Genomic DNA, 26,261 nt, shown 5'->3' on the forward strand with positions numbered 1-26,261 from the left:
AATCCCACCCAGGCCCTACCCTCACATATTTACCCGCTAATCCCACTAACCTACGCATCTCAGGACTCTAAGGGACAATTTTTAACCTGGCCAATCAACCTAACCCGCACATCTTTGGACTGTGGGAGGAAACCGGAGCACCCGGAGGAAACCCACGCAGACACGAGGAGAATGTGCAAACTCCACACAGACAGTGACCCGAGCCGGGAATCGAACCTGGGACCCTGGAGCTGTGAAGCAGCAGTGTTAACCACTGTGCTACCATGCCGCCCTAATCCGGTGAGATTCACTAATCCGGCGAGATTCACTAATCCGGTGAGCTTCACTAATCCGGCGAGATTCACTAATCCGGTGAGCTTCACTAATCCGGTGAGATTCACTAATCCGGCGAGATTCACTAATCCGGTGAGATTCACTAATCCGGCGAGATTCACTAATCCGGCGAGATTCACTAATCCGGTGAGATTTACTAATCCGACGAGATTCACTAATCCGGTGAGATTCGCTAATCCGACGAGATTCACTAATCCGGTGAGATTTACTAATCCGGTGAGATTTGCTAATCCGGCGAGATTTACTAATCCAGTGAGATTTACTAATCCGGTGAGATTCACTAATCCGGTGAGATTCACTAATCCGGCGAGATTCACTAATCCGGTGAGATTCACTAATCCGGCGAGATTCACTAATCCGGTGAGATTTACTAATCCGGTGAGATTCACTAATCCGGCGAGATTCACTAATCCGGTGAGATTCACTAATCCGGCGAGATTCACTAATCCGGTGAGATTCACTAATCCGGCGAGATTCACTAATACGGTGAGATTTACTAATCCGGTGAGATTTGCTAATCTGGCGAGATTTACTAATCCAGTGAGATTCACTAATCCGGTGAGATTCACTAATCCGGTGAGATTCAGTAATCTGGTGAGATTTACTAATCCAGTGAGATTCACTAATCCGGTGAGATTCACTGGTCCGACGAGATTCACTAATCCGGTGAGATTCGCTAATCCGGCAAGATTCACTAATCCGGCGAGATTTACTAATCCGGCGAGATTCGCTAATCCGGAGAGATTTACTAATCCAGTGAGATTTACTCTTCCAGCGAGATTCACTAATCCGGCGAGATTCACTAATCCGGTGATATTCACTAATCCGGTGAGATTCACTAATCCGGCGAGATTCACTAATCTGGGGAGGTTCACTAATTCGGCAAGATTCACTAATCCGGCAAGATTCACTAATCTGGAGAGATTCATTAATCTGGAGAGATTCACTAATCCGGTGAGATTCACTAATCCGGTGAGATTCACTAATCCGGTGAGATTCACTAATCCGGAGAGATTCATTAATCTGGAGAGATTCACTAATCCGGCGAGATTCACTAATCCGGTGAGATTCACTAATCCGGTGAGAAATCATCATAGAAATCCTACAGTGCAGAAGGAGGCCATTCGGCCCGTCGAGTCTGCACCGACCACAATCCCACCCAGGCCCTACCCTCACATATTTACCCGCTAATCCCACTAACCTACGCATCTCAGGACTCTAAGGGGCAATTTTTAACCTGGCCAATCAACCTAACCTGTGGGAGGAAACCGGAGCACCCGGAGGAAACCCACGCAGACACGAGGAGAATGTGCAAACTCCACACAGACAGTGACCCGAGCCGGGAATCGAACCCGGGACCCTGGAGCTGTGAAGCAGCAGTGTTAACCACTGTGCTACCATGCCGCCCTAATCCGGTGAGATTCACTAATCCGGCGAGATTCACTAATCCGGTGAGCTTCACTAATCCGGCGAGATTCACTAATCCGGTGAGCTTCACTAATCCGGTGAGATTCACTAATCCGACGAGATTCACTAATCCGGTGAGATTCACTAATCCGACGAGATTCACAAATCCGGCGAGATTCACTAATCCGGCGAGATTCACTAATCCGGAGAGATTTACTAATCCGGTGAGATTTACTAATCCGGTGAGATTCACTAATCCGGTGAGATTCACTAATCCGGCAAGATTCACTAATCCGGAGAGATTCACTAATCCGGTGAAATTCACTAATCCGGTGAAATTCACTAATCCGGTGAAATTCACTAATCCGGCAAGATTCACTAATCCGGTGAGATTCACTAATCCGGTGAAATTCACTAATCCGGCGAGATTTACTAATCCGGTGAGATTCACTAATCCGACGAGATTCACTAATCCGGTGAAATTCACTAATCCGGCGAGATTCACTAATCCGGAGAGATTCACTAATCCGGCGAGATTCACTAATCCGGTAAGATTCACTAATCCGGTGAGATTCACTAATCCGGCAAGATTCACTAATCCGGTGAAATTCACTAATCCGGCGAGATTCACTAATCCGGAGAGATTTACTAATCCGGTGAGATTCACTAATCCGGTGAGATTCACTAATCCGGTGAGATTCACTAATCCGGCGATATTCACTAATCCGGTGAGATTCACTAATCCGGCGAGATTCACTAATCCGGTGAGATTTACTAATCCGACGAGATTCACTAATCCGGTGAGATTCACTAATCCGGCGAGATTCACTAATCCGGAGAGATTTACTAATCCGGTGAGATTCACTAATCCGGTGAGATTCACTAATCCGGTGAGATTCACTAATCCGGCAAGATTCACTAATCCGGTGCAATTCACTAATCCGGCGAGATTCACTAATCCGGAGAGATTTACTAATCCGGTGAGATTCACTAATCCGGTGAGATTCACTAATCCGGTGAGATTCACTAATCCGGCGATATTCACTAATCCGGTGAGATTCACTAATCCGGCGAGATTCACTAATCCGGTGAGATTTACTAATCCGACGAGATTCACTAATCCGGTGAGATTTACTAATCCGGTGAGATTCACTAATCCGGTGAGATTCATTAATCCGGTGAGATTCACTAATCCGGCGAGATTCACTAATCCGGCGAGATTTACTAATCCAGTGAGATTTACTAATCCGGTGAGATTCACTAATCCGGTGAGATTCACTAATCCGGCGAGATTCACTAATCCGGTGAGATTCGCTAATCCGACGAGATTCACTAATCCGGCGAGATTCACTAATCCGGTGAGATTTACTAATCCGGTGAGATTTGCTAATCTGGCGAGATTTACTAATCCAGTGAGATTCACTAATCCGGTGAGATTCACTAATCCGGTGAGATTCACTAATCTGGTGAGATTTACTAATCCAGTGAGATTCACTAATCCGGTGAGATTCACTGGTCCGACGAGATTCACTAATCCGGCGAGATTTACTAATCCGGCGAGATTCGCTAATCCGGAGAGATTTACTAATCCAGTGAGATTTACTCTTCCAGCGAGATTCACTAATCCGGCGAGATTCACTAATCCGGTGAGATTCACTAATCCGGCGAGATTCACTAATCTGGGGAGGTTCACTAATTCGGCAAGATTCACTAATCCGGCGAGATTCGCTAATCCGGAGAGATTTACTAATCCAGTGAGATTTACTCTTCCAGCGAGATTCACTAATCCGGCGAGATTCACTAATCCGGTGAGATTCACTAATCCGGCGAGATTCACTAATCTGGGGAGGTTCACTAATTCGGCAAGATTCACTAATCCGGCAAGATTCACTAATCCGGCAAGATTCACTAATCTGGAGAGATTCATTAATCTGGAGAGATTCACTAATCCGGTGAGATTCACTAATCCGGTGAGTTTCACTAATCCGGTGAGATTCACTAATCCGGAGAGATTCATTAATCTGGAGAGATTCACTAATCCGGTGATATTCACTAATTCGGAGAGATTCATTAATCTGGAGAGATTCACTAATCCGGTGAGATTCATTAATCTGGAGAGATTCACTAATCCGGTGAGATTCACTAATCCGGTGAGATTCACTAATCCGGCAAGATTCACTAATCCGGAGAGATTCACTAATCCGACGAGATTCACTAATCCGGCAAGATTCACTAATCCTGTGAGATTCACTAATCCGGTGAGATTCACTAATCCGGTGAGATTTATTAATCCGGTGAGATTCACTAACCCGGCGAGATTCACTAATCCGGTGAGATTCACTAATCCGGTGAGATTTACTAATCCGGCGAGATTCACTAATCCGGTGAGATTCACTAATCCGGTGAGATTCACTAATCCGGTGAGATTCACTAATCCGGCGAGATTCACTAATCCGGCAAGATTCACTAATCCGGCGAGATTCACTAATCCGGCAAGATTCACTAATCCGGCGAGATTCACTAATCCGGTGAGATTTACTAATCTGGTGAGATTTACTAATCCGGCGAGATTCACTAATCTGGCGAGATTCACTAATCCGGAGAGATTTACTAATCCGGCAAGATTCGCTAATCCAGCGAGATTTACTAATCCAGTGAGATTCACTAATCCGGTGAGATTCACTAATCCGGTGAGATTCACTAATCTGGTGAGATTTACTAATCCAGTGAGATTCACTAATCCGGCGAGATTTTCTAATCCGGCGAGATTTACTAATCCGGCGAGATTCGCTAATCCGGAGAGATTTACTAATCCAGTGAGATTTACTCTTCCAGCGAGATTCACTAATCCGGCGAGATTCACTAATCCGGTGAGATTCACTAATCCGGTGAGATTCACTCATCCGGCGAGATTCACTAATCCGGGGAGGTTCACTAATTCGGCAAGATTCACTAATCTGGCAAGATTCACTAATCCGGAGAGATTCACTAATCTGGAGAGATTCACTAATCCGGTGAGATTCACTAATCCGACGAGATTCACTAATCTGGCGAGATTCACTAATCTGGTGAGATTCACTAATCCGGCAAGATTCACTAATCCGGTGAGATTCACTAATCCGGTGAGATTTACTAATCCGGCGAGATTCACTAATCCGGCAAGATTCATTAATCCGGCGAGATTCACTAATCCGGCAAGATTCACTAATCCGGTGAGATTTACTAATCTGGTGAGATTCACTAATCCGGTGAGATTTACTAATCTGGTGAGATTCACTAATCTGGTGAGATTCACTAATCTGGCGAGATTCACTAATCCGGAGAGATTCACTAATCCGGTGAGATTCACTAATCCGGTGAGATTTACTAATCTGGTGAGATTTACTAATCCGGCGAGATTCACTAATCTGGCGAGATTCACTAATCCGGAGAGATTTACTAATTCGGCAAGATTCGCTAATCCGGTGAGATTCACTAATCCGGCGAGATTCACGAATCCAGCAAGATTCACTAATCCGGTGAGATTCACAAATCCGGTGAGATTTACTAATCCGGTGAGATTTACTAATCTGGTGAGATTTACTAATCCAGTGAGATTCACTAATCCGGAGAGATTTACTAATCCGGCGAGATTCGCTAATCCGGTGAGATTCACTAATCCGGCGAGATTCACGAATCCAGCAAGATTCACTAATCCGGTGAGATTCACTAATCCGGCGAGATTCACGAATCCAGCAAGATTCACTAATCCGGTGAGATTCACTAATCCGGTGAGATTTACTAATCCGGCAAGATTTACTCTTCCAGCGAGATTCAGTAATCCGGAGAGATTCGCTAATCCGGTGAGATTTATTAATCCGGGTTTCACCGGATTGTGAGCCCCCGTGGACGGAGAGAGTGCGTTCCAATTCCTGCTTCATGACTCTATGGCTTCATAGGCTTTCTCTATCTTTAATGTTTTTATCTACCTATCAAAACTACTCCATTTAACTCTTTCAAATTCAATATAAATTTGTCCAGGCTGTTTTTTTCTATTTCAAAACTGTCTACATCGCACTGCTACCTCCTCACAAGCACTAACGACAGCATCATATTCCCCAGAGACACATATACTCCACTCACACTCCCTACTAACTTACTCTATAACAGCCATATCCAGACTGCTTCTGATCAGTTCATCTGTTTAGTTATTTTCTCAGATGCTTTGAAAAATGCTTCCAGATACATTTCTTCAAATTTTGGAAGAGTCTGGATGAATTTAAACCCATCCCATGGGGATCCCCTGGTGTCTTTTTGAACTGCAGCATTCCGAGCTGGAATTATCTCCTTTTCTTTCTTCCCATTCCTTTTCATGTCTTCTTTCTCTCTCCTCTCTTTCCCTTTCTTTTCTTTTGCCTCCAATTCAAGTTTTGATTTTTTTTCTTTCAAATATTTTTCTATGTTTCTATGTTTCTGTGTAATATCTAATTGTTTAATTTGTAACTGAAAGCTAGCAAATTCAATTACCTCACTCTTTGGAGAACTTGGTCGCTCTGGTATCCTTTCCAATTTTAAATGCGGTGTTATACCTTCAATTATATCCCTTTTCTTACCCCTGCAGCTAATCCCAATTACAACTTATCTGCCAATTCCATCAATTTAGCTTTAGTTACCTTTTGCAAACTGTCCAAGGTTAGATTCCCTGCTCCAAGCAAGGCTTAATAATTGCCAAAGCCATTTTGCAGTCATCCACTTTAAAATCTCACAATACCACTCCTGATTTAACAATCTCCTCACTCTCTTCACCATTAAAGTTACTAATTCCAAGCCAATCAAGGAATTATGCTTTTAATATTCAGCCAAGAGCCCCCAGTTTTGTTAAGAGCAAAGCTAATGTTAAACACGAGGGTATTCCAAATCTCTGAAGGGAAGCTTAAAACACCAGCTCTTAACCGTATTTTGCAATTTGGTAAATGTGGGGAAAGATGTGAAACCCAGAAATGGATGCCACAAATATTTTTGAGATGATTTTTGTTATGTTGTGGCTTTCTACGACATTGAGAGATTAGAGGCTTTGTTAGGAACAAAAGCTTCTTTTGACTTTGGACAGGCTGTGTGAGTGGGCATATGCAAGACAGATGCAGTATAATGTGGATAAATGTGAGGTTATCCACTTTGGTAGCAACAATAGGAAGACAGATTATTACTTGAATGGGTGTAAATTGAGAGATACTCAGCGTGACCTTGATGTCCTCATGCATCAGTCGCTGAAAGTAAGTGCACAGGGTACAGCAGGCAGTGAAGAAGGCAAATGGCATGTTGGTCTTCATAGTGAGAGGATTTGAATATAGGGATAGGGATGTTTTGCTGCAATTGTAAAAGGCGTTGGTGAGGCCACACCTGGAGTATTGTGTGCAGTTTTGGTGCCCTTATCTGAGGAAGGATGTCTTTGCTATAGAGGGAGTACAGCAAAGGCTTACCAGGCTGATTCCTGGGATGGCAGGTCTGTCACATGAGGAGAGCCTAAATCGGTTAGAATTATATTAATTGGTTTAGAGGAGTGAGAGCATATCTCAGAGAAACTTATAAAATTCTAACAGGATTAGGCAGGGTAGATTAAAAGAATGTTCCCGAAGGTGGGCGAGTCCAGGACTAGGTCATAGTTTGAGGTTAACCTTTTAGAACTGAGATGAGGAGAAATTTCTTCACCCAGAGACTGCTTCTAAGAACATAAGAAATAGGAGCAGGAGTAGGCCATCTGGCCCTTCGAGCCTGCCCCGCCATTCAACAAGATCATGGCTGATCTGAAGCGAATCAGTTCCACTTACCCGCCTGCTCCCCATAACCCCTAATTCCCTTATCGATCAGAAAACTATCTACCCGTGATTTAAACATATTCAACGAGGAAGCCTCCACCACTTCAATGGGCAGAGAATTCCAGAGATTCACTACCCTCTGAGAGAAGAAGTTCCCCCTCAACTCTGTTCTGAACCGGCCCCCCTTATTTTGAGGCTGTGCCCTCTAGTTCTGGTTTCCCTTCTAAGTGGAAAGAATCTCTCCACCTCTACCCTATCCAGCCCCTTCATTATCTTATATGTCTCTATAAGATCTCCCCTCAGCCTTCTAAACACCAACGAGTACAGACCCAATCTGTTTAATCTCTCCTCATAAGCCACACCCCTCATCTCCGGTATCAACCTGGTGAACCTTCTCTGCACTCCCTCCAAGGCCAATATATCCTTTCGCAAATAAGGGGACCAAAACTGCACACAGTACTCCAGTTGCGGCCTCACCAGTGCCTTGTACAGTTGCAGCAAGACCTCCCTGCTTTTATATTCTATCCCCCTCGCGATAAAGGCCAACATTCCATTCGCCTTCTTGATCACCTGCTGCACCTGCAGACTGAATTTTTGCGATTCGTGCACAAGGACCCCCAGGTCCCTCTGCACAGTTCTAGTTTTTATGTTTCTATATCTAGTTCTCCCTAGCACATCTCCTTCAGCTGAGTGGTTTGATTTACCAATCTCTTCCTTTTGTCTTCTGTATCAACCAATTTTCTGCTAACCTGAGTTGTTCTTTGTTCTATGCATCCACTTCCTCCTTCATCACAAGACAGCACTCTGTCTTCACCGGTCGCAGATTGATCTGAGCCCATCCCAGCTCCATCTTCCTCAGTTGGTTTTCAATAACTCGTTCCAACAGTGTGTTCTCTCTTTGGGTTTGTCCATTGTCAAATCTTCCTCAGCACCCTCGAACACTGGACAGTTTCCGCCTCTCTGCAGAATGCCAATTTCTCAAGCTCATTTGTGTATTTCACACAACTGGTATTTTGACCATTCAGTTGGATCTCTGAAGAATTCCCAAAATGGCTCTGATGAATGATAGATCTGCTCTAATTTCTGCTTCAACAGTATAGTGACTCTTGCAGTAAATACAGGATGTTCCACGTGAGCACCATGGATCAAATCTTTGATGCCTTTCATAGAATCACAGAATACCACAGAGCAGAAGAGGCCCGTTGGCCCATCGAGTCCACACCGACACATGAAATGCCCTGACCTGCCCACCTAATCCCACTTGCCAGCACTAGGCCCATGGTCTTGAGTTTTATGGCCAAGTGCTCATCCAGGTACTTTTTAAAGAATGTGAGGCATCCTGCCTCTACCACCCTCCCAGGCAGCGCATTCCAGACCGTCATCATCCGCTGGCTAAAAATGTTATTCCTCAAGTCCCCCCAGACACTGAGCCGAGCAGTTCTCTCACCCATCATAACACAGATAGTATTCATTACATGGGATTTCCGTGGCTCTTCTCGAGCTCTATGCTCTGACCGCTGTTGCTGAGTTCCACTCGTGCTCTTTTTCTCTCAACCCTTTCCACCTTTCACTCACAATTTCCTGCTCTAACTGCAGTTTCTTCACCGCTTGCTGGTGAATGTTGTACTGGCCCTAATAGATTTCCTAGCTACTCGCACCTTTTTCATAGTGCTAGTTTTTTTTTCCCTTAGCTTTGATATAGCTGGGCCGCTTTTCATTCAGATTAGGGTCACAAACTTTTACCTATTTGTTTTATTTGTTGTAGTTCTCTGTGAAGTTTATCCAATTTGTTTTTTCCACTCTTACTACTTTTCCGTGGCTTGTCTTACTTTCCGATTGATTATAACTTTATTGTTTGCTCGTAGTTCATTGCTTCAACTGCCTGACAGAGGCTGGCACTAGCTCAACAACTCTTGCTGAGTCTTTTCGCTGAATCTATTCACCCAAAAACTGGTGGGTATCCCTCTTTTCCAACATCACTGAAACCAGTAAGGCTGTGTCATCCAATTGATCCACCTCATCGCCAATGTGCTATGTTGTATACTGCTTTGTTGTTTTATGTTGTATGATTATCTGAGGTTCTGCTGTTTGAAGATTGATCTTTCTCTGGAAACTGCTGAATGGGAGTCAGAAGGCACTTTCTAAATCTGTCCAGAGGGGTTAAAAGACTGGAAATCTAGCACCCACATGAGCATATCTGTTTTTGGTGCTAATTAGTTCTGAAGTAGAATGTATGTCTTTGGGGTTATTGCTTAAATTGTAACTATAGAGATTGATAGCTGTGAATAATTATACTTTGCCATGTTTACATATGTAATTGTTAAAAGTTATGCAAATTCTTTTTGTTCGATTCTAACTGTGTTCTTAAATAAAGTTTGTTTTAATAAAAAGTACCTAGTGGGTCAATAGAATCACACCTGGAGTGAAATACCTTACGCTCGCACTAATTCCAAAATGAAGTAAAGTCGGGGTCTAGGCTAACTTCACAATATACCTTGGAGTTTTTGATCTGACCCCTAACACATGTAACCAACAAAACACATTCCCAATTATTGGATTTCCTTGATTTTCCCATTATCAAGATTTCCAAAGCAAAACTCTCAATCCTGAAAGCTCCTATCAGCCGCAGTCACAGACAATTGGGGTTATCCTTTATGTGTGAAAAGTCCTTTCTGACATCACTCCCAAATGGCCTAGCTCTAATTTCAAGATAACGCACCCTTTTTGATTTCAAATTGTTCCCAAGTGGAACCCAAACCATTTCTTTCTCAATACAATAGGCACCAACCTGTGGAGGGACAGGGACATGGAGGCGGAAATATGGACTTAAAGCTTTGAATTTTTTCCTATTCCAACAATCCTCGATGATTTCTTCATCTGCAATGACAAAGTTATCCAAGGCTTTGAGAGACCAGATGCCGTTGACAATGTGATGCCGATACTGTGAGACAAGGCTGACTGGAGTGTCAAACAGGGTCAGGACAAGAAGATTAGGGCAGGAAAACAGGTATCTGACATTCCGCATCTCTCCAATTATGTTGTCATGGAGATAGAGAACTTGTAGAGACTTCAGTTCAAACCAAAAGTATTCATTTGGCAGATTGGTAATCTGAATACAAGGGAAAAACAAACAAAATTAAATTAGTACATTATATCCAGGTACAGGGCAGCGATGAAGGAGTGGGGGCCGTGGCACTAACAGCTCTTGTACTGTGGAATCTTACCAGCTGTACAGGGGGATTTGGAGATGGGATCAGGAGGAAATGTGAGACTTGCAAGTTGGATCTCCTGCTTTCAGAGGTGGGGTCAACGTGACAGCAGCTACCCGACAAACTGCAGTAGCTGGTCAAAGAGACCCATTAAAGGATCAACTGGGATCTATTGTCAGTGCCACCTGGATCTCCTTGGCAACAGAGTGCACCCCTCGCATTCCCCTCCCTCCCTCCCTGAGTCCTGAGGTCAATGACAGGCAGGAAGGTCACTGGAGCCTCCTCTCACTGGCTCATGAATGTCCTGCCAGACTGCAAATCCTCGGCCAGAATCTACCCCTTCCGGGTGTTTGCCACCAGCTACAGGCCTTCTGTTCTTTTCAATTATTATTCTGGTTTGTGAGGACGCCTCCATTTGAGACACCTTTGCATCTACCTGCCTCAACAGCGCCCATCTCTCCAGGCCTGGCTACAGTCTGGTTGTTGCTGTAGGGGCCTCCTATTGGTCTTCCTGCCTCTGGAGCCCAACCACCTTCCTTAACTGGTTGTCTCCAACCACTGGGTGAACTTTTGACCTGTGCGCAATCAAGAGCTGGAAATGGTTCCACCAACTGACATTTTTCAAAGGTCATAAGATTTCATACATAAAGGGTGAGCAGTGGTACAACGGTCTGAATGGCCTCCTTCTAGGCTCCATGATTATATTTTAAATATACATAATGCTGCAGTAAAAGGGACCACGTCTAAAAGCTGAATCTGAACAATTATCCAGCGATAAATCTTTACTTTGTCCATTGAAAAGCATGGTACTTTGGAACACAGAAGGAGGCCATTTGGCCCATTCTAAATGTGCTCGCCCTCTGAAAGAGCTAACCACTCAGCAATACTTTATCCTCCGCGTCAGGTTTGAGGCCCATATCAAGGTCAGAATTTTACAGTCTCCCACCAGTTGCTTTGCAGGCAGGGGGGCCCCATATATTTCCCCAGGCGGCCTTCCCATCGCCCTCCTACCCACTACCAACCTGTCCGCAATTTTACATGACCAGCACTTCCCTGAGAACAAAGAACAAAGAAAAGTAGAGCACAGGAACAGGCTCTTCGGCCCTCCAAGCCTGCATCGACCATGCTGCTTGACTGAACAAAAACCCCCAACCCTTCCGGGACCATATCAAAGAACAAAGAACAATACAGCACAGGAACAGGCCCTTCGGCCCTCCAAGCCCGCGCCGCTCCCTGGTCCAAACTAGACCATTCTCTTGTATCCCTCCATTCCCACTCCATTCATGTGGCTATCCAGATAAGTCTTAAACATTCCCAGCCTCCACCACCTTGCCTGGCAGCGCATTCCAGGCCCCCACCACCCTCTGTGTAAAATACATCCTTCTGATATCCGTGTTAAACCTCCCCCCGCCTCACCTTGAACCTATGACCCCTCGTGAGCATCACCACCGACCTGGGAAAAAGCTTCCCACCGTTCACCCTATCTATGCCTTTCATAATTTTATACACCTCTATTAGGTCACCCCTCATCCTCCGTCTTTCCAGTGAGAACAACCCCAGTTTACCCAATCTCTCCTCATAACTAAGCCCCTCCATACCAGGCAACATCCTGGTAAACCTCCTCTGCACTCTCTCTAAAGCCTCCACGTCCTTCTGGTAGTGTGGCGACCAGAACTGGACGCAGTATTCCAAATGCGGCCGAACCAACGTTCTATACAACTGCAACATCAGATCCCAACTTTTATACTCTATGCCCTGTCCTATAAAGGCAAGCATGCCATATGCCTTCTTCACTACCTTCTCCACCTGTGACGTCACCTTCAAGGATCTGTGGACTTGCACACCCAGGTCCCTCTGCGTATCTACACCCTTTATGGTTCTGCCATTTATCGTATAGCTCCCCCCTACGTTAGTTCTACCAAAATGCATCACTTCGCATTTATCTGGATTGAACTCCATCTGCCATTTCTTTGCCCAAATTTCCAGCCTATCTATATCTTTCTGTAGCCTCTGAAAATGTTCCTCACTATCTGCAAGTCCAGCCATTTTCATGTCATCTGCAAACTTACTGATCACTCCAGTTGCACCTTCTTCCAGATCGTTTATATAAATCACAAACAGCAGAGGTCCCAATACAGAGCCCTGCGGAACACCACTAGTAACAGGCATCCATCCGGAAAAAGACTCTTCCACTACCACCCTCTGTCTTCTGTGACCAAGCCAGTTCTCCACCCATCTAGCCACCTCCCCCTTTATCCCATGAGATCCAACCTTTTGCACCAACCTACCATGAGGGACTTTGTCAAACGCTTTACTAAAGTCCATATAGACGACATCCATGGCCCTTCCCTCGTCAACCATTCTAGTCACTTCTTCAAAAAACTCCACCAGGTTAGTGAGGCATGACCTCCCTCTCACAAAACCATGCTGACTATTGTCAATGAGTTCATTCCTTTCTAAATGCGCATACATCCTATCTCTAAGAATCCGCTCCAACAACTTCCCTACCACGGACGTCAAGCTCACCGGCCTATAATTTCCCGGGTTATCCTTCCTACCCTTCTTAAATAATGGGACCACATTAGCTATCCTCCAATCCTCTGGGACCTCACCTGTGTCCAGTGACGAGACAAAGATTTGCGTCAGAGGCCCAGCGATTTCATCTCTCGTTTCCCTGAGCAGCCTTGGATAGATTCCATCAGGCCCTGGGGATTTGTCAGTCTTTATATTCCCTAAAAAACCTAACACTTCCTCCCTTGTAATGGAGATTTTCACTAACGGGTCAACACTCCCCTCCGAGACACTCCCAGTCAACACATCCCTCTCCTTTGTGAATACCGATGCAAAGTATTCATTTAGGATCTCCCCTACTTCTTTGGGCTCTAAGCATAATTCCCCACTTTTGTCCCTGAGAGGTCCGATTTTTTCCCTGACAACCCTTTTGTTCCTAATGTATGAATAAAATGCCTTGGGATTCTCCTTAATCCTGTCTGCCAAGGACATTTCGTGACCCCTTTTTGCCCTTCTAATTCCTCGTTTGAGTTCTTTCCTACTTTCTTTGTATTCCTCCAGAGCTCCCTCCGTTTTTAGCTGCCTGGACCTAATGTACGCCTCTCTTTTCTTTTTGACCAATCCCTCAATTTCCCTGGTTATCCACAGTTCTCGAATCCTACCCTTCCTATCTTTCTTTTTTACAGGCACATGCCTATCCTGCAGCCCCAACAACTGTTCCTTAAAAGACTCCCACATGCCAGATGTGGATTTACCCTCAAACAGCCTCTCCCAATCAACAGCTGCCAATTTCTGCCTAATCCCACTAAAGTTAGCCTTCCCCCAATCCAACACCTTACCCTTGGGACACCACTCATCTTTTTCCATCACTATCCTAAAGCTAACAGAATTGTGGTCACTATTTGCCACATGTTCCCGTACCGAAACTTTGAAGACCTGACCGGGCTCATTCCCCAGTACTAGGTCCAGTATAGCCCCCTCTCTAGTCGGGCTATCTACATATTATTCCAAAGAACCTTCCTGTACGCATTTTACAAATTCCTCCCCATTCAGACTCCCAGCCCTATGCGATTTCCAGTCTATACCAGGGAAATTGAAGTCTCCCACTACTTCCTTCTATTCCCATCCTATTCATGTATTTGTCTGGACGCCCCTTAAATGTCACTAATCTATTTGCTTCCACTACCTGCCCCGGCAGCGAGTTCCAGGCACCCACCACCATCTGTGTAAAAAACTTGCCTCGTGCATCTCCTTTAAACCTTGCCCCTCACACCTTAAACCTGTGCCCCCCTAGTAATTGACTCTTCCACCCTGGGAAAAAGCTTCTGACTATCCACTCTGCCCATGCCCCTCATAATCTTGTAGACTTCTATCAGGTCGCCCCTCAACCTCCGTCATTCTAGTGAGAACAAACCAAATTTTTCCAATCTCTCCTCATAGCTAATGCCCTCCATACCAGGCAACATCCTAGTAAATCTTTTCTGTACCCTCTCCAAAGCCTCCACATCTTTCTGGTAGTGTGGCGACCAGAATTGAACACTATATTCCAAGTGCGGCCTAACTAAGGTTCTATAAAGCTGCAACATGATTCGCCAATTTTTAAACTCAATGCCCCGGCCGATGAAGGCAAGCATGCCGTATGCCTTCCTGACTACCCTCTCCACCTGCATTGCCTCTTTTACTGACCTATGTACCTGTACACCCAGATCCCACTGCCTATCAAATGGATGTCCTGAAGTTGGACATCCATTCAAGAGAGGAGGGGGAAGGCCTGACTCCAGCCAATTAATGCTTCTCAGAGTTTAAAGTGGCTGTGAGACTGTTGCCTTCTTGCTGACTCCAGTGATGGGGAAGAAACCCCCACTAAAATCCTGCCTCAGGATTTGGGGTGGAATCCAGGCTGACCCTCCAATGTGGCATTGAGAGACCCTGGAGTTAAAATGAGATGTTAACCTGAGGCCCCAACTGCTCAGCTGGATGTGAAATAGTTCTCCTCATTCTTATATTCTTATGAAATGCCCCTAGGACACTGCTCGGAATGAGTATATCTAGGATGAGCCTCCTGCGCATTGAGGGAGACTTGCGCTGTCTGAAGTGCCATTTTTCAGATGAAACATTAAACTATGGCTTGTCTGCTTTCTCACATGGATATAAAAACTCCTATGACACTATTTTGCAGAAGATCAGGGAGTTCTCCCTGGTGTCCTGGCTATTATGACCAACATCACAAAAGTGCACATTGATGTGTGAGGGAGCTTGCTGTGTACTAATTGGCTGTTGTTTTTCCAACATTACAACAGTGATTACAGTCCAAATTTACTTCATTGGTTGTAACGTACGTTGAGACATCCAGTAGTTGTGAAAGGCGCTATATGAATGCAAGTCTTTCTTTTTTTTCTTTTTCACCATCAGATGAAATGGTCGTTCATTCGTGTGACCCTGATGTGTACAAACTGGCTGCCCTATTTAATTATGCACGCAGGGTTACATTTGAAAAGTAATTCATTGGCTGTGAAGCACTCTGAATCACGACCGAGGGATATGAAGGAAGCTGTATGAACCCAAATTCATTCTTTACTTGCAGTCCTATTTTCCTGGCTTTCCTCGTTCCCTTTAAAATACAACAGGAGTGAAATGGGCCTTCACCAGGTATTGTGAAACAGGATCAGTGCTAATCAGTGGACAAATCAGTAACTGCCTCTCGACCTATACCTGGCGAAGCCCTTTCACAAATCCACGGTAGCACAGTGGTTAGCACAGTGGTTAGCACTGCTGCTTCACAGCTCCAGGGTCCCGGGTTCGATTCCCGGCTCGGGTCACTGTCTGTGTGGAGTTTGCACATTCTCCTCGTGTCTGCGTGGGTTTCCTCCGGGTGCTCCGGTTTCCTCCCACAGTCCAAAAGATGTGCAGGTTAGGTTGATTGGCCAGGTTAAACATTGCCCCTTAGAGTCCTGAGATGCGTTAAAGGGATTAGCGGGTAGAATATATGGGGGTAGGGCCTGGGTGGGATTGTGGTCGGTGTAGACTCGATGGGCCGAATGGCCTCCTTCTGCACTGTAGGGATTCTATGATTCTATGAAATGTTCCTCCACTAGAAATAAAAGCATAATTATCGATGATGTCTCTAAATAAGCATGATCCCAATTTTCATCGAGTCAAGGGGTGAGTTTTCTCGGTGGTGGAAGGTGGTGTCCTGTTCGCTGGTAGTGGGATTCTCTGGTCCCGCCACTGTCAATGGGATTTCCCATTGAAGCCACCCCCATGCCGTTGGGAAACCCACGGGTGGGGGTGCACTGCCAGCGGAACCAGTGAACCCCGCTGAGATGAACAGCCGGAGAATTCTGGCTATAGAGTCATTATACTACAGAAAGAGGCCATTTAGTCCATCTGTAACAATCCAACACTCCAGAAAGCAATCCAGTTGCCCATAAATTAAATCTGTTTCCGGGATCCTTGTACCATCAGTGAATGGGATCAGCTTTTCCTCATCTCCCTTATCTAAACCTGCCAGAATCTTGTACACCTCTATCAAATCTCTCCTCAATCTCCCATGCTCCAAGGAGAACAACCCCCGCTTCTCCAGCCTAACCTTGTCACTAAAATCTCCTCATCCCTGGAATCATTCTGCTGGATCTCCACCGCACCTTCTCAGGGACCCCCACATCCTTCCTGAAATGTGATGACCAGAACTGGATGCAATACTCGAGTTAGAGTCTAACCAGAATTGCATAAATGCAATACATCTATTTGTGAAACCTGAGATCCAATATTCTTTGCAGGAGTTTGGGAGTCCCTCAGAGTAATATCCTAGGCCCAACCATCTTTAGCTGCTTCATCAACAACCTTACTTCCATCATAAGGTCAGAAGTGGGGATGTTCACTGATGACTACAAAATCTTCAACACATTCGTGACTCCTCAGATACTGAAGCAGTCCATGTCTAAATGCAGCAAGACCTGGACAATATCCAAGCTTGGGCTGACAAGTGGCAGGTAACATTCATGCCACACAAATGCCGAGCAATGACCATCTCCCCTTCACCTCCTCTGATTCCTTGCATAGGTTCCCATAGAAACATAGAAACTAGAAGCAGGAATAGGCCATTCGACCCTTAGTGCCTGCTCCGCCATTCATTACATAGAACATAGAACATAGAACATAGAAAGCCACAGCACAAACAGGCCCTTCGGCCCACAAGTTGCGCCGATCACATCCCCACCTCTAGGCCTATCTATAGCCCTCAATCCCATTAAATCCCATGTACTCATCCAGAAGTCTCTTAAAAGACCCCAACGAGTTTGCCTCCACCACCACCGACGTCAGCCGATTCCACTCACCCACCACCCTCTGAGTGAAAAACTTACCCCTGACATCTCCTCTGTACCTACCCCCCAGCACCTTAAACCTGTGTCCTCTCGTAGCAACCATTTCAGCCCTTGGAAATAGCCTCTGAGAGTCTACCCTATCCAGACCTCTCATGGCTGATCATCAAATTCATATCCTGATCCTCCCTTCCTCCCCATATCCCTTGATCCTTTAGCCCCAAAAGCTACGTTTAATTTCTTCTTGAAATCACACAATGTTTTGACCTCAACTACTTTCTGTGGGAGTGAATTCCACAGATTCACCACTCTCTGGATGAAGAAATTTTTCACCAAAGTCCTAAAAGGTTTATCCCTTATCCTCAAACTATGACCCCTAGTTCTGGACTCCCCCCACCATCAGGGACATTCATTTTGAATCTACCCTGTCTAACCCTGTTAGAATTTTGTACGGTTCTATGAGAACCCCTCTCATTCTTCTAAACTCCAATAAATACAATCCTAACTGACTTAGTCTCTCCCCATATGACAGACCCCCCATTCCAGGAATCAGCCTGGTAAATCTTTGCTGCACTCCTTCTATAGCAAGGACATCCTTCCTCAGATAAGGACACCAAAACTGCGCACAATACTCCAGGTGTGGCCTCACCCATACCCTGTACAATTGCAGTAAAACATACACCCTCCTGCCATTTTAGTTTAAACCCTACTCTAACAACATCAGTCCTGGTTCTGCCCAGATGTAACCCATCCAGTTTGTACTGGTTCCACTTCCCCCAGAACTGGACTTTCTTGGGCACTTTCTCCCTCCAATGAACTCTTCCTAGAGACGGTGTTAAATGTACTGCATTTCCAGTGAAGTACTTTGGAATGTACAGAGGATCTTGATGAGTTGTGAGTCCTTTCAACAGCTCATGTTCATATTGAGTCTCACTCAATAGCTCTTACTCTGCACTTCTTAATAGCTGCATTATTTCTGGACTGATCTGTCAAGAGTCTGAAATTTACAATTGTGTGATATTTGTATCATTGAACACAGATTCCATCACTTACATGGTTTCCATGGAGATCCAGCTTGATTAAATTGGGACAGTTTATGAGAGCATCAAATTTAGTGATGTAGTTCCCGGGCAGGATGCAAACCTTCAGCGCAGAACAGTTAGGCAAACTGCCCAGGTTTTTCAGAAAACGTCCAGACAGGTTTACCACTACAATTTCCTCCAGTTTCTTCTCTTTGGATATACTGTCCATCTCTCCACAAGACTCGATTAATGATTTTGAAGGAGACAGGAGATGACTTCTGTCAATCCTCAAATCTGCGTAGATCTATGGAATATACAAAACCATCAGTCAGAAATGTTCACTTTCAATTTTAAAAAGACACATCATCCAGGCTAACACTTCAATACAGCACTGAAGGAGCTCTGCATTGTCAGGAATAATTTAACCTGAGACCCTGTCTGACCTCTCAAGTAGGTGCAAAACATCCCATGGGACCATTCAAAGTACAGCAGGAGAGTTATTTCATAGAAAATTTCATAGAAACCCTACAGTGCAGAAGGAGGCCATTCGGCCCATCGAGTCTGCACCGACCACAATCCCACCCAGGCCCTACCCCCACATATTTACCCGCTAATCCCGCTAACCTACGCATCTCAGGGGCAATTTTTAACCTGGCCAATCGATCTAACCCGCACATCTTTGGACTGTGGGAGGAAACCGGAGCACCCGGAGGAAACCCACGCAGACACGAGGAGAATGTGCAAACTCCACACAGACAGTGACCCGAGCCAGGAATCGAACCCGGGACCCTGGAGCTGTGAAGCAGCAGTGCTAACCACTGTGCTACCGTTATCGCCAGTGTCCGACCAATATTTATTCCTCAACCGACATCACTAAAAACAGATTGGCTGATCTTTATTTCATTGCTGTTTGTGGGAGCTTGCTGTGCACAAATTGGCTGCCCATAACCCACATCACATCAGTGTCAATACTACAAACAGTACTTCATCAGCTGTGAGATGCTTTTGGGAATCCTGGGGGTATTAAAAGTATTATATAAATGCCCGTTCTTTCTCAAGCTTGTTAATAGGTTGAGAAGGTTATAGGGGGCATGGTAAGTCGTGTAGATCAGAGGAACAAGGTGCAAAGTGACATGGGCAAAAACTATAGCAAATGAAGCACATTTGAGGGGAGGCGGTGTCCTAGTGGTATTATCGCTAGACTATTAATCCAGAAACTCAGCTAATGTTCTGGGGACCCGGGTTCGAATCCCACCACGGCAGATGGTGGAATTTGAGTTCAATAAAAAATATCTGGAATTAAGAATCTACTGATGACCATGAAACCACTGTCAATTGTCGGAAAAACCCATCTGGTTCACTAATGTCCTTTAGGGAAGGAAATCTACTGTCCTTACCTGGTCTGGCCTACATGTGACTTCAGAGTCACAGCAATGTGGTTGACTCTTTACTGCCCTCAGGAATGGGCAACTAGGGATGGGCAATAAATGCTGGACACCCAGCGATGCCCATGACACACAAATGAATATTTTAAAAAATATTATGAGGAGGTGTGATCTCAGCCATGAAAGAGAACTCGTTTAATCTTCTTAATGCGGAAAGTTTAGGGACCATGAAGGAGCAAAGGGATTGTGTGCCCAGGTGCACAAATCACAAAAAGTTACTGGGTCAGTACAAAAAGAAGAAAGAAATGTTGTCCTTTATCTCAAGGGTCTGGGATACAATGGAGGGAGTGATGCTTCAGTTATACAGTTTTAATCATACACCATCTAAGTACTGCATTCTGGGCTGGGCATCGCTTCGCAAGAAAAATATCTATGCTGCGGATGCTGGAATCTGAAACCAAAAGAGAAAATGCTGGAAAATCCCAGCAGGTCTGGCAGCATCTGTAAGGAGAGCTGACGTTTTGAGTCAGATGACCCTTTGTCAAAGCTCTATCCATGTACCTTGGACTGCAGGGATTCAAGAAGGTGATTCACATCACCTTCTCAAGGGCAATTAGAAAAGGGCAATAAATGCTGGACTAGCCAGCTACACTCACTGTGGTAAACCACTGTTAAGCTTATTGCCTGTGTGTGTGTGTGTGTGACATGCCTGGGCATGCCCCTGCCGGCCCTGCCTGAGACTCCTCCCCCCCTGGTCCAGGTATAAAGGTGACTGCTCCCAACCCCTCTGCCTCAGTCGCCGAACCAGTTCATCAGCATGGGTGTGCTCCAAGTCTTTTGGGAATAAAAGCCTATTTGCTCTTGCACACAAACTAGTCTTTGCTTGATTGATAGTGCATCAATTTTATTCCCAAAACTTTTTGCGAATAAAAAGTTTTGGGATGGAGCAGATACTAAAACCCGATAGACTTGAATTGGATTCTCAAGCCGTAGCAGCCTCTAACAGCTTCGATCACTGGCAGCGATGTTTCGAAACTTTCCTCACCGCCTCCGCCTCTGTCCTCCGGACCGAAACCGACAAGCTACACGTGCTCCACGCCCGGGTAAGCGATCAGGTATTCTCGATGATTAGAGACGCTGAAACTTACGAGGATGCGATCGAACTTTTAAAAGGCCAGTACAACAAACAGACTAATGTAATCTACGCCAGACATCTTCTGGCTACTCGCAGACAACAGCCAGGAGAATCGGGCGACCAATTCCTGCGTGCGTTGCCAGCACTTGGCAGGGCCAAGTACAACGGCTCCTAGGGAAGGGGATCATCGAGGCCAGTACAAGCCCCTGGCGAGCCCAAGTAGTAGTTGTTAAGACTGGGGAGAAACATCGCATGGTCATTGACTACAGTCAGACCATTAACCGCTACACGCAGCTGGACGCGTACCCCCTCCCCCGCATATCTGACATGGTTAATCAGATTGTGCAATATCGGGTGTTCTCCACCGTCGACTTAAAATCTGCATACCCACCAGCTACCTATCCGCCCGGAAGACTGCCAATATACTGCCTTCGAGGCGGATGGCCGCCTCTATCACTTCCTTAGGGTCCCCTTTGGCGTCACCGACGGGGTCTCGGTTTTCCAGCGTGAGATGGCCATAACAGCCGCCCAAACACTGAGGACTTAATCAGAGATGCCTATGTCACGGGTATCAGGTCAAACTATATCCGACAACGACTGCTGGAACAGGGTGGGCTGGACCTACAAAAGACTGCAGTGCTTGCCGACTCGTTAGAGGTGGCCTTCCATAATCTCGAGGCCTACACCCCCGACCACGGGGGCGCATCGTGGACGCCGCAGTCGCCGCCACCTCTGTACTTGGGAGGGCCGCAGGCCTATGCCACGCCACATTCCACCAATGACCCGACCGCTGCGGCAGTCTCTGGAGGCCCGAAGTGCTACTTCTGCAGCCTGGGGAAGCACCCCCGACAACGCTGCCCGGTGAAGGGTGCGATCTGCTCCGGGTGTGGAAAGAAGGGCCATTACGCGAAGGTATGCAGGGCGAAGTCGACCTCCAAGCCCAGTAGCGCCGCGTGCAACCTGCAGGGGCTGCCATCTTGGGCGCCAGTAGTCGCGTGTGAGCCTTTTCCCCCGCTCTCTGTTTGCAATCACCAGTTCTTAGATCGCCCACCGCGCACCACCTGCAGCCTCTCAACCCTTAAAGTCGCCCCTCCCTCACTGTTTGAAAATCTCACCCCCGACTGCAAGCCCATCACCACCAAGAGCAGATGGTACAGTGCTGGAGACAGGGCTTTTATCAGGTCCGAAGTACAACGGCTCCTAGGGAAGGGGATCATCGAGGCCAGTACAAGCCCCTGGAGAGCCCAAGTAGTAGTTGTTAAGACTGGGGAGAAACATCGCATGGACATTGACTACAGTCAGACCATTAACCGCTACACGCAGCTGGACACGTACCCCCTTCCCCGCATATCTGACATGGTTAATCAGATTGTGCAATATCGGGTGTTCTCCACCATCGACTTAAAATCTGCATACCCACCAGCTACCTATCCGCCCGGAAGACTGCCAATATACTGCCTTCGAGGCGGATGGCCGCCTCTATCACTTCCTTAGGGTCCCCTTTGGCGTTACCAACGGGGTCTCGGTTTTCCAGCGTGAGTTGGACCGAATGGTCGACCAGAACAGGCTGCGGGACACCTTTCCGTACCTGGATAACGTCACCATCTGCGGCCATGATCAGCAGGACCACGACACCAGCCTCCACAAATTCCTCCACACCGCCACACTCCTAAATCGGACCTATAATAAGAAGTGCGTATTCCGCACACGCCACCTCGCCATCCTTGGTTGTGTTGTGGAAAACGGGGTCATCGGTCCCGATCCCGACCGCATGCGTCCCCCCCTGGAACTTCCCCTCCCCACCAGCCTCAAAGCACTGAAGAGATGCCTGGGCTTCTTCTCGTATTACGCCCAGTGGGTCCCCAATTATGCGGATAAAGCCCGTCCGCTCATCAAATCCACCTCTTTTCCCATGTCGGCAGAGGCCCGCCTGGCCTTCGACCGCATCAAAGCAGACATCGCGAAGGCCACGATGCACGCTGTAGACGAATCCATCCCGTTCCAGGTGGAGAGCGATGCGTCTGACTTCGCCCTAGCCGCCACCTTTAACCAGGCGGGTAGACCCGTGGCCTTCTTCTCACGCATCCTCCAAGGCCCTGAAATTCGACATTCCTCTGTCGAGAAGGAGGCCCAAGCCATAGTGGAAGCTGTACAGCACTGGCGTCACTACTTAGCTGGTAAACGATTCACCCTGCTCACGGACCAACGGTCAGTTGCATTCATGTTTAACAACACGCAGTGGGGCAAGATCAAAAATGATAAAATATTGAGGTGGAGAATCGAGCTTTCCACCTACAATTACGACATCTTATACCGGCCCGGGAAGCTCAATGAGCCCCCGTTCGCCCTGTCCCGGGGAATATGCGCCAGCATACAAATAGACCAATTGCAGACTCTCCACAACTACCTCTGCCACCCGGGGGTCACCAGGTTTTTTTCACTTCATTAAAGCCCGTAACCTGCCCTACGCCATTGAGGAAGTCAGGTCTATAACCAGACACTACCAGGTCTGCGCAGAGTGCCAGCCGCACGTCTATCGGCCAGACAGAGCACACCTCATAAAGGCCACCCGCCCTTTCGAACGCCTAAGCGTCGACTTCAAAGGCCCCCTCCCCTCTTCTGACCACAACATATACTTCCTTAACGTCATTGACGAATATTCACATTTCCCCTTCGCTATTCCCTGCCCGGATATGACCTCAGCCACGGTCGTCAGGGCCCTGCACAGCCTCTTCATCCTGTTCGGTTTCCCTCGCTATATCCATAGCAACCGGCGTTCCTCCTTTATGAGTGATGAGCTGCGACAGTACCTGCTCTCCAAAGGCATAGCCTCGAGTAGGACCACCAGTTACAACCCCAGGGGGGACGGACAGGTAGAGAGGGAGAACGCGACAGTCTGGAAGGCCGTTTTACTAGCTCTGAGGTCTAAAGGTCTTCCAGTCACCCGCTGGCAAGAGGTCCTCCCTGATGCACTACACTCGATTAGATCGCTCCTTTGCACAGCTACCAATGCTACCCCTCACGAAAGGATGTTTGTTTTCCCCAGGAAGTCCTCCTCGGGGACCTCACTACCGTCGTAGCTGACGTCCCCAGGCCCTGTCCTGCTCCGGAAGCACGAGAGGACCCATAAGTTGGACCCCCTGGTTGAAAGGGTCCAGCTCCTCCACGCCAACCCCCAATACCCCTATGTGGCATACCCCGACGGGCAGGAGGACACGGTCTCTATTCGAGACCTGGCACCCGCAGGTGCTCCAGGGACTGCGACGACCCACAACCCCACACCCCCAACCCCCGTATACAGCACGCCTGAGCCGCCACCACGCACCCGACAATCGGAAGGGACTACAGATGACTCGAGCGACTATGGCCTGGCGTCTGAACCAACACCGCAGCCACCGGAACCGACACTACAACCGGCATTGTGGCGGTCGCAGCGGCAGATCAAGCCCCCAGAGAGACTGAATTTGTAAATTTGTAATTCTGTAAATATCGTTCCACCCACCTCACCCCCGCCGGACTCTTTTTTAAAAGCAGGGGGTGAATGTGGTAAACCACTGTTAAGCTTATTGTCTGTGTGTGTGTGACATGCCTGGGCATGCCCCTGCCGGCCCTGCCTGAGACTCCTCCCCCTCTGGTCCAGGTGTAAAGGTGACTGCTCCCAACCCCCCTGCCGCAGTCGCCGGACCAGTTCATCAGCATGGGTGTGCTCCAAGTCTTTTGGGAATAAAAGCCTATTTGTTCTTGCATACAAACTAGTCTTTGCTTGATTGATAGTGCATCACTCACATCCCATGAATTAGTAAATAAACATTTTGGCTTTGCAAGGAGTGCAATCTGCAGATTCAACAGAATGAAACCAGAGATGAAAGGGTTAAATTCTGGGGACTGGCTGCATAAAGCTGGTTTGTATTTCCTGGAGCTTAGACGATTGAGGGTTGATCTAATAAAGGAATTCAATAGGGTAGATAGAGAGAAACTAGTTTCTCGTGTGGGTGAATTACGAGCAAGGGGCCACAGCGTTGAAATTAGAACCAGGGCTGATATCAGGAAGCACTTTCTTCACACAAACCAAAGTGAAAACCCAGAACTGTCTCCCCGCTCTGCAAAAGGAGCTTTCAAGATTGAGACTGACAGATTTCGATAAGGATATTGAGAGAAATGGAGCAGAGGTGCACAAATGGAAATGAGGTGCAAATCAACCATGATCCAATTGAATGGCAGGATGGCTTCAAGGGGCTGAATAGAAACTCCAGGAAATACAAACCAGCTTTATGCAACAAGTCCCCAGAATTTAACCCTTTCATCTCTGGTATCATTCTGTTGAATCTGCATGCTACAGACCCTCCAAAGCCCTTTTTTTTGTTCATTCACAGGATGTGGGCATCACTGTCTGGGCCAGCATTTACTGCCCCATCCCTAATTGCCTTTGAGAAGGTCATGTGAGTCGCCTTGAATCGCTGAGATCCAAGTGGTGTAGGTACATAGATATCATTCCCGAGGTTTAAGCTGAATGCACTCCTCCTGCCTCAATGTTCCCGTCCCTGTGGCCCAACTCCCAGAATTTAGGGGAAAAAATGCCATGGCATTTTGAGGCAGAATAAGGTGCTGAAATTAACTCTTTTCCTTAAACGCACAACACCAATGTACAGTGCTCCTTAGTTATATTGACAGTTTCTGGGACCTTGCCTGTGTACAATGTGTGTCTCCATTCAGTTACAGACTGACTGCACTTTGGGAGATGTTGGATATGAACTGCTTTAAGAATCCTGGGAACGTTAGAAGGTATGCCCTCCCTGACCCTGGAAATGCAAATCTTCACCCATGCTGTTAAAAGTGCAAATGCTACAAATAAAATCAAGTCAGCAGTGCCTTCTCCACACAGAGAACCAAAATGACTTAGAACATAGAACAGTCCAGCACAGAACAGGCCCTTCGGCCCACAAAGTTGTGCCGAGCTTTATCTGAAACCAAGATCAAGCTATCCCACTCGCTATCATCCTGGTGTGCTCCATGTGCCTATCCAATAACCGCTTAAATGTTCCTAAAGTGTCTGACTCCACTATCACTGCAGGCAGTCCATTCCACACCCCAACCACTCTCTGCGTAAAGAACCTACCTCTGATATCCTTCCTATATCTCCCA

At 46.7% G+C, this 26,261-nt stretch overlaps 1 protein-coding gene across 1 annotated transcript in view; it reads right to left on the reverse strand.

Moving 5' to 3' along the window:
• The window catches only part of LOC144497594 (leucine-rich repeat and IQ domain-containing protein 3-like), a 58,853-nt gene that overhangs the window by 25,001 nt on the left and 7,591 nt on the right, over positions 1-26,261 (reverse strand). The window contains exons 3-4 of the mRNA XM_078219039.1: positions 18,631-18,903; positions 10,324-10,644 (exon numbers count right to left, since the gene is read on the reverse strand). Coding sequence (XP_078075165.1) covers positions 10,324-10,644; positions 18,631-18,828 — 519 coding nt within the window. The 5' untranslated portion in view covers positions 18,829-18,903. The remainder of the gene's footprint in view (positions 1-10,323; positions 10,645-18,630; positions 18,904-26,261) is intronic.

This window comes from Mustelus asterias, chromosome 8, assembly GCF_964213995.1.
Source record: "Mustelus asterias chromosome 8, sMusAst1.hap1.1, whole genome shotgun sequence".
NCBI lineage: Eukaryota > Metazoa > Chordata > Chondrichthyes > Carcharhiniformes > Triakidae > Mustelus > Mustelus asterias.